Below are 8929 nucleotides of genomic sequence, written 5' to 3'. Positions count from 1 at the left end.
GCGTCGGCAAATCAAGCTAAAAAGCAATGCCAAAAACAACTCGGGCTGCTTTGCTTTTGTTAGATCTAATAACATGTTACGAGTACAGCACTTTCTTCCTATATGTATCAAGTAATGGGAGATTACCGATCCACCGCAGCTGAGTGCTGCGCACGGCATGGCCCATGCAATGTCATGGTCATCCTCTGGGAATAATATCTTCATTACCTGCACCTTCCCCTTGAACTTGTGATCCTCCAAGATTCATCAAAAAGCCTTTACTGAAGTTTAGAAATGTCATTTCAGGTGAAGCAAACACTGGCAAGAAATTTACATAGATGGCGACGATGGAGAGACACAAAGATGCCCCACCCACCATTTGAATGAATAAAACAATGAACCAGTCTGAGCCATCCAATGGTATTGTCTTTACATGCGCTGGGCATTACATAGCAGCTGCAGTTGAGGTGCACCTTCAGTGCCAAACCCACTACCATGTGGCTTCTTTGCTCTCAAGGATGATGATGAGGGAATTGGCAAGAGCTCTTGTAGCTGCAGTGAACTAGGAGATTGATAGGATCCAACCTGCATCTCTCTGGAAGGCTGAGGAAATGTGGATGAAGGCTGAGCACAGGGAAGTAGGGATGGGTCCTGCAGCCTCATGGTCTGCCATGCGGGAATACCAAGAGGCGGCCTGTATTGGGCCATATGCGCTTGCCATATCTGCTGTAGTTTGCCTCCAGCAACAACAAGTTGGGGTCCATAAGGTCCATAAATTGAGTTGCCAATCTGGTGGGGTAGCTGCAGCTGGACCAGATTAGCAAACAATCAGCACATGGACGAATTTGTGAGTAACAATTTATACAAATGAACATATCCACGAAAAGCGGAATATCATCAGCTAAAGCTCAACTGAAATTAGAATTTGTCCCTAAGAATAGTGTCATCTATCACTGACCCTCTTGAGAAAAAATAAACTATATAGCTACAAAATCCAAAAACAGAGGAAACATAAAATAGAACCAAAAAGAACCATTGTAGTTTAGTTCCATACCGTGGTTTTTACTTTTTCTACTTCTTCCATTATTTCTTGGAAGGTTAGCCCAGTCCAGTCCTGCAAAAAGAACTAGTTAGTGCATGTGTAAAGGAGGTTATATAAACAAGAATTTCAAGATAAAAAGGTGTACAATTAATCTATCAGGTAAATGTGATATACTGACAAACTTAATGTAATAATAACTTCTCATGCTTATTAACTTGTTTAACATGTCATGTGAAATAATCTAAGTTGTCATCTTCAGATTCAGAAAAGATATGGAAAAAATTTAAAAAAATGTCAGCAACACGCATTATCAATTTTTGAAACTTATTAGTATTTCTTAGTTGTTTTTTGCAATTTCCTTCCATTAGCCTTTTTACATGTCACAAAAGGCTTTACAAGTCCAGTACATTATGCTCAAACCTCACAAGAAATTCAAGCTAGGGCAAGAATGCAGTCGATGTAATCAAAAAAATAATATTACGCTCTCCAAATATTCAAATAAACCTTTGGAATTGTACAAGTTTGGGCATGGAAAGATAACATTTTTGGGCTAATAACCAGTCTATGATTCAGACAACTTGCAATCTAACGTTCAATATATAGACATGGTAAAGAGATATAGAGTTTGCAACTAACATCTTACAGCTGCATGATGCAAAACTCATATAAGAATCATGTTGCGAAACTCAATATCTCTGAAACGTTTTCCTCGCGGTATGTTGTAACATAGTATGCACAAAAAAGAATCAATATTAGTTAAATATTAAAAGTATAGAAATATAATTTAAAATTGCAAAATAATTTAATGCATAGAAGTAATGTTTTTCTTACCATTAAGAAACTATATTGTCTCATTCATTCTGTATAACCCTTCAGAAAACCATTCTGTATAACCCTTCAGAAATTCTGTATAGAAGACTTGGGATTGTAGGTTTAAAACTGCATCAACTTGTTTTTCAAAATAAAAGAATATTATGATTTCTAGGGTTAAATGTTCGCTCATACCAAAATACCATGCAGGTCGACGTGTTCTCCTTCGGTATTGTCATGTGGGAAATTCTTACAGGGGAGGAGCCTTATGCCAACATGCATTATGGGGCAATCATAGGTATAGTTGATATACTAAACAATTTTGTTTAAGTACTGTATAGTTCTTTTTTTAAAAAAAAATTACTGGTAATTTTGAAAGGTGTGCCTCACAATAGTGACCTCACTGATGTTAGATGGCAAGTTGCTTTAATTAATCATTCTCCAGGATCCCAACATTAGTAGGTGATGATTATAGATGCCAGATGCTGAAAAAACCATAAATTGAAGCCATAGCCTGGATTCTAGTGGTCTTTGCTGCTGTTTCTATATGTTGTGAATTAGCATGGGAGACTTCATTCGCTAGTTTGAAGTAGTGTTTCTATCTTATTTCTGCTATTACACCATCAGGTTTCTTTGCCTGCCTTTCCTAGTAAAACCATTTTCCCTACTAGATCTCTCAAGCAGACAAGAACTGCATATATCTCCTATCTTACCTAGATGTTTCTTGAATGGCTGCTTCTAAGCTATCCCTTATTTATGCATTATGTCCGATACAAAGACAGCAAAACACAGAAAGCAAAGGAGCTAAGCACACAGCAGCAAAACACAGAAAAGTAATAGCCAATACACAAATCGAGAGAACCAATCTGATGGATACATTACACTAGCAAACAATTGCTCAAGTTTCTCAGCTTATTTTGGTACTAAAATTCAACTTTAGTTGAGTACAAAACCCGTCTCATTGCTGTGCATATCTAAGATTTCAAACTGACAAAGATGACCGAATCTATCTTTTCTTGAGTAAACTACAGCAGAGTTAAAAGAACAAAAAGGAAATAAAAAATCAATCATCATGACCTTAAAATGTTCTGCAACAAGCCATGACTCAAAGGCTGAAAAGAGTAAAGATGTTGCGATTCCTCCCAATACACGTCCCAACATCAAAACCTTGTACTCTGGAGAATGCTTGGTGATACAGCTAAGAATATAAGCCATGCAGTAGGTCACAGAAGCCCTCTTCCAACCCCTGTATTTGGACGCATCAACCGCAACAATCTTATTCAAACAATTCGCTCTCCCAACAGTTAGATTCCAAAAGAAAAAGAAACACCACACATGATAAAACAAATTCATATCAGAAATTCCAATCTTCAGTCCATTACCTTCCCCATTTATATGATCCCAAGAAAGAAAGTCAATTCAAAATCTCAACCCAGAAACACTCTTGCCCCCAAAACAACATCGACTTCCGTTTATAATCACAACCTGACATTCTTGACCTCAAACTCCATTATCGATCCTAATCTAACTACATGGACCACTACAAGTGAAAGTGTGAACACCATAGTTTAACCCCGCTAGAGAAACCCGTACACAAAACCAATTCCCGATTTTTCTTTCTCCTTTTTCTTCCTATTCACTTTCAAACTCTACCACCACTTGGCATTGTCGTGCAGACAGTTTCGGAAACAACGAAACGGATTTTACTCAGATGATCATGTCTCAAAGAACTACTTCAATTAAATCAGATCGGAATCCAAAATCGGAAAAAAGAGCACTCATTTCACTGTAGGAATCACATCTACCAATGCAACCATAAATAAGCATCAAATGATCAAGAAAAAAGGCCCAAAAAAGGCCAAAAAGCACATCAATCAAACCAAATTCATCATCTAACAGAATCGATAACCCAGAGAAGCCTATCACTAGATCGAAAACTTGGGAGTTAGAATGAAACAAGAGATTCCTGCAAGAAAAGCAAGCACGAAGGGTGTTTCCATACCTTCGGTGGGGGATTCGTGGAGAGATACCGGAGTAGGGTAGGGGGAGGGAGCCGGTGTTCTTGGTGTGGGTTGTGGGGGAGTTTGATTTTAGGTGCGGAGGAGGCGGCGGAGACCGGAGAGGACAAGGGTGGGCAGTTCGTCGCTGGAGAGGAGGAAGGAGGAGAGGAGCCAGAGCTTGAGATCGGGATGCAGAATGAGGAGGGGAACGGCTGCTTGTTTTTTTGTTGTGAATTTGAGCTACCACGACGCTAATTAGCGTCGTCTATGGCCGACGCTTCTATCAAGCGTCGGCATATGTTGGGGCTGGACCGAAAATCACCGACGCTTGTAAAAGGCGTCGGCAATAAAGGGTGGGTAAAACCCCATTTTCTTGTAGTGGGTGATAACATTAGCTCATAAGAAATAATAGTCATGGTTTCGTAATGCCAGGAATTTGTTGGAATATGAGGAGAGGAATGGAGCATGTTTCTCACTCCCATGAATAGCACCTTTGTTTCAGAAATCCCGATGGGAAGAACCTCATAAGAACTCTTGAATGAATTTCGGATTATGTCCATAGTATATTCTTGTATAACATGCCTCACTCAATAGAGGCAGTTAGAGAGTATCAGGATAGGTGTTATCTCCTACTCCATTATGATAAGATAAGAAACGAAATCCATCCCTTAATGTAACAACCATGTCTATTTCCTATCACCATATTAGAACCTTTATCTTAAATGCAAAATGTAAATTAAAAGAAAAAAAAACAAATCCTAGTGATGTGTTAGCATAGCCCCCGTTCAGATTGGTTCCAAATGATTGGATCCAACAATCTACTATTTAGCCTAACCTAACACATTCATCTTTTTTTTTTAACTATTTAAAAATATTTCAAAAATCTTAAATAAAGCTTTCTAGGTTTGTAAATTTGGAAAACCGATCTATTTAAAACTTTAGGTCCTCTAGAAGCTATAAGACTTTTTTATATACTTGTTTAAGCAATGATCAGTGCAAATCATGGTGATAAATGCATTATCAAATCAATACACAATGTTTCATGTATCACAACATCAATGGTACCTTATAACCAAGTAATTTATATAGAATTTTTCATTTAATAATAGGCAAAAACTTTATCTCAATTCCTTAGTATTTATTATCATCACACAATAAACATCTATAACATTCATTAATATGTTAGACAAAGTGAAATGAACTTTGTTATGAAACCAAATATGATTACTTATTACAAAGTATCTAATAGGTATTATTCATAGAAAGTGCTAATGAGTCCTATACAAGCCACATAATTCTTGAAAATCTCCAGAGCAAGTCCTACGCTTAGTAAATTTGCAACCATTAGCTCTGTACTAATATGATCAAGACATTGTGGACTTTTTCATTCGTTCATGAAGAGCAAATATTTTATGAGGAAGATCTACTAATATGTAATATATCTCTACAGATCTACTAATAGGGTGAACAACTTTAAGTCCTATGATTAAATTTCACGGTCAAATATTTTATGAGGAAGTCTCATAATAGAATACATATTTTGCTTCCATAGTGGATGTAATGATAAGACTTTATTTTACACTCGTCCATGATATTGCACCTTCTATAAGTAGAAAGATATAATCAATAGTGGATTTTCTACTATCTAAGCAGCCAGTAGAGTCCGAGTCCCAATATCCTATAACTTCAAAATAGTCTAACCACTTATAAGTTAGAATATAATCTTTTGTGCCCTGCAGGTAATGCATAACCTTCTTTAAAACTTTCTAATGAACTACTCCATAACCATGCATGTTGATACCTCCTAAGGATTGATATAATAAATGCAATGTTTCGACATGTGCAAACTTGGGCGAAGTTGAAACTCCCAACAGCAGATGCGCAAGGTATAAACTAAGTTTCCTCTCTCTCAATTTCATTTCTAGATTCGATCTTGTAGCTTATAAATTTTGTCCACCTTTATGATAGGAACTCGAGAAGAACATCTTTTCATCCTAAATTTCGTAAAACTCTAGATGAGTATCTTTTCTCCCAAACTTCGGCTTAACTTAAATTTCCTATAACATATGCTTAGGCTATAGACCTTGTTTCCTCTCTCTCAATATCTTTTTGTGGACATTATAACTTATTAATTTTGTCACCCTTCATGATAGAAGCATCTCTAGAAGAACATCTTATCATCCTCTTTTTTTTTAAAATTCTAGATGAACATCTTTTCAACCCAACCTAGGTATAATTTAAACATCCAACAATAGATGCATAGGGCATAGACCTTATTTCTTCTTTCTTAATTTTATTTCTTGGATATTGCAGCTTATTAATTTTGTCAGCCTTCATGATAGAAGCAACTCCAAATGAATAACTTTTCATCCTAAATTTCTTTAAAACTCTAGAGATGTAAATCTTTTGAGATAGTCCAAGCAACGTTGAGGATATATCTCCATGGATCTTAATGTCGATAGCTTTATCCAAATCTTTCATTTCAAATTTTTGGGATAGAAACTATTTTGTTCCTTTAAATAGACCGAGATCACTTCTAGCAAACAAAATAACATCTACATATTACCAAAATTATGAACTTGCTTCTAGTCACCTTTATGTATACACATTGATTAATAATGTTTTTTTAAAGTCAAAAGAAAGCGATTGTCCTATTAAATTTGAGATACCATATTGAGAATCCAACATAAATTCATACATGGATTTCCTTTAGATTGTAAATCAGGTGTTCTTTTTCACTACCAATAAAGTGCTCAGTTTATTCCATTTAAATTTTATTCTCCAGATTACCACTGAGGGAGGCCGTGGAGCCCTAGAGAATTGTCCCTTAATATGGTTCTTGTGGAGGTTGGACAATTGGTTCTATAGCAGTAGGAACCTCATGCGGTGGATCTTGATGAAATGATAGTTTCTCCCGAATATTATCTTGCGAGGTTTTTTTTTTTTAGAATTTCTTCAAATTAGTCAATCTTTTGAGGTTGTCCACTCCCACAAATATTGAGGTCCTCTAGAAACAACATTAGTGTGTCTAGAGGTTTTTTGAATTTTTCCAAAGACATTAATGCAATGTCTTGAGTCGAACCACAGTTTCTTCCAACAATAGGATCCACTTGCAGGATATCTTCAAACACCGATAACACTGTTCCATCCATAGCCAGGAAATGTGGCAATATTAGCTAGAGTTTAGGTTGTTAGCTCCACATTGTGTTCTATCACCCTCTAACAAAAATGAGTACAAGTTATAATATTTTCTTCCAGGTATAACCAATATGTTTTAATATAGTAGTTTGGGGTTCGTCTAGCACGTTTCTCGTAACACCAACACGCACATGCATGCGTATGTGGGAAAGGAAAGGGTTGGAAGATTGGAGAAAAGACAGGCTAGGTGGGTGTTAGAGAGAGAGAGAGAGCGGGTAAGTTAGAGAGAGAGAGAGCGCTACTGAGAGAGTTCTTTCGGGAATTCTCTCAAACGGGTGGGTGGCTAAAATGGTAGACCTTGAGAATGGGAGGAAGGCCACTTCTGAGGTAGGGAAGGAAGGGGGTCAGACGAAGACGACGGCGACTAATGGTGGAGGGAGGGGTCCGACTTGGGCGGAGGTGATCAAAGGTACGCCGAAACGCCAGGCATGGACTACTCATAAGATTTCTGACCAGGAGCTGGGATCAATCCAGACTCGGTTCCCAGATGTCCTGGAGGTGGAGGAGGAAATGCTGGAGGAATCTCGGGGTTTCTGGAAGGATTTGGCGGTCCTGGTAAGGAGCTTAGGGAGGCAGGTTCCAGCGGACTGGGTGGTGAAGGAGGTGCGCCGTGCTCTGAAGCTCGACTACAATCCGGAGTGCTTTACGATGATGGATGGGTACATGACTCTCTGCTTGGCCTGTGAGGTCCATCGGGAGGCGGCGGTGAAGTTTGGGCCATGGATGGTGGCTGGACAGGTTCATGCTATGGAACGATGGCGCCCAAATTTCGTTCCCGGCAGGGATGACATCGGTAGAGGTGTTGTTTGGCTGAGGCTGCCCCGGCTCCCTCTGGAGTTTTGGAGGACGCCGATTATTCTACAACTGGCAGCGAAGGCCGGGAAGCCGCTGGAGGTGGATTCATTCACGGATCAGAGGAAGAAGATGGGCTTTGCTAGAGTGAAGATCGAATTGGATCTCAAGGAGCCGTTGCGCCCTGGATTATTTGTGAAAGGGAGAAAGGATTGATCGGATACAAAGTTCTGGCAGGATTTTCTTTACGAAAACCTGCCTTCCCTATGTTATAAGTGTGGTCGGGTGGGACACTATGAGGATAAATGCAGTTGGATCCTTCCTGCAGCGAGGGAACCGGAACCGGTGGAGACTGTGGGGGAGGTGGCGACGGAGGAGGGGCGCAACCCTATGGGTACCTCGGGTAAGAGGGAGGCAAAGGGGAGGGGAACCATGGGGGCTCCGCCTTTCGGCCCGTGGCTGGTCACCCATAAAATCCGCCCTCCCCGGCCGGCAAATGGAGGGAATAGGTTGAAGAAGATTCCTGAGCCCGGTGGTGGTGGGTCGGACCCGACGGTGCTGCCGGTGCGTTCGGAGTTGAGCCCAGCGGCGAAGGGATCGGGTGTGGCAAGTCCTTCAGTGGTCCATGCCGGATGGCAGAAACCGACTAAATTTGCCCGTCGGAAGTCGTCGGAGAGCTTCCAAGCTGGTCCTTCCTCGACGGCCCCGTCCGGTGGAGAGGGTCGCCCAGGTGGGGCTACGGTGTCTCAGGCGGGGGTGAGCCAGGGAGCTGACCCAACCCGAACCAATCAGACCGGGGGCTCTGAACCGGTCGGTCCGGCTAGTGAGCAGGCCAATGGGCCATGTCCAGAGCGGGCTAGCCAAAGTCCGATTCGTGGTTGGGCTGGTGTCGAGCAAAGCCCGCATCCGCCTGGGTTACATGGTGCGGGCCCGAGCTCACTCAAACGGAATCGCAGCCCGACCTCAGGTAAGCTTGTGGTGGATGATTTGGTTTTGCTCAGATCCAAAGGTGGGGAGACTCCGGCAGAGGAGATGAGGCGTCTCGACGGCAAGGGTCGCCGACGAAGCCGTAGCTCGCCCCCGCCGACTACGCCGAAGGCTAATCAGC

General features: G+C 40.7%; 2 protein-coding genes and 1 long non-coding RNA gene across 3 annotated transcripts; 2 read left to right on the top strand and 1 right to left on the bottom strand.

The window, feature by feature from the left end:
- Nucleotides 1-220: 220 nt before the first annotated feature.
- LOC103719381 lies at nt 221-4075 on the bottom strand. Its single transcript, XM_039128958.1, has 3 exons — nt 3834-4075; nt 1034-1093; nt 221-786 (listed from the first exon to the last, which is right to left on the bottom strand). Exons 2-3 carry the CDS (start codon nt 1061-1063, stop codon nt 409-411), a joined length of 408 nt encoding a protein of 135 aa, XP_038984886.1. The 5' UTR covers nt 1064-1093; nt 3834-4075; the 3' UTR covers nt 221-408.
- On the top strand, nt 1944-2712 carry LOC120111577. The gene is made up of 2 exons (XR_005512796.1): nt 1944-2129; nt 2211-2712. It is a non-coding gene; the product is annotated as an uncharacterized LOC120111577 (long non-coding RNA).
- Nucleotides 4076-7317: 3242 nt separating the features above from the next.
- On the top strand, nt 7318-8037 carry LOC120111717. Its single transcript, XM_039129580.1, has one exon. It carries the CDS (start codon nt 7318-7320, stop codon nt 8035-8037), a length of 720 nt encoding a protein of 239 aa, XP_038985508.1.
- The last annotated feature ends 892 nt before the right edge of the window (nt 8038-8929 follow it).

The sequence above is a fragment of the Phoenix dactylifera genome, chromosome 8 (assembly GCF_009389715.1).
Source record: "Phoenix dactylifera cultivar Barhee BC4 chromosome 8, palm_55x_up_171113_PBpolish2nd_filt_p, whole genome shotgun sequence".
NCBI classification, from domain to species: domain Eukaryota; kingdom Viridiplantae; phylum Streptophyta; class Magnoliopsida; order Arecales; family Arecaceae; genus Phoenix; species Phoenix dactylifera.
Note: the sequence above shows the minus strand (reverse complement) of the source record. Positions and strands in the feature narration are given on the sequence as shown.

Excerpts from the sequence above, each read along its gene's own strand:
- LOC103719381 (XM_039128958.1), bottom strand. The coding sequence starts at position 1,063 with ATGGAAGAAGTAGAAAAAGTAAAAACCACG. Across the intron at positions 787-1,033 it reads TAGAAAAAGTAAAAACCACG|CTGCAGCTACCCCACCAGAT; the intron begins GTATGGAACTAA and ends AATCTGGTCCAG.
- LOC120111717 (XM_039129580.1), top strand. The coding sequence starts at position 7,318 with ATGGTAGACCTTGAGAATGGGAGGAAGGCCACTTCTGAGGTAGGGAAG.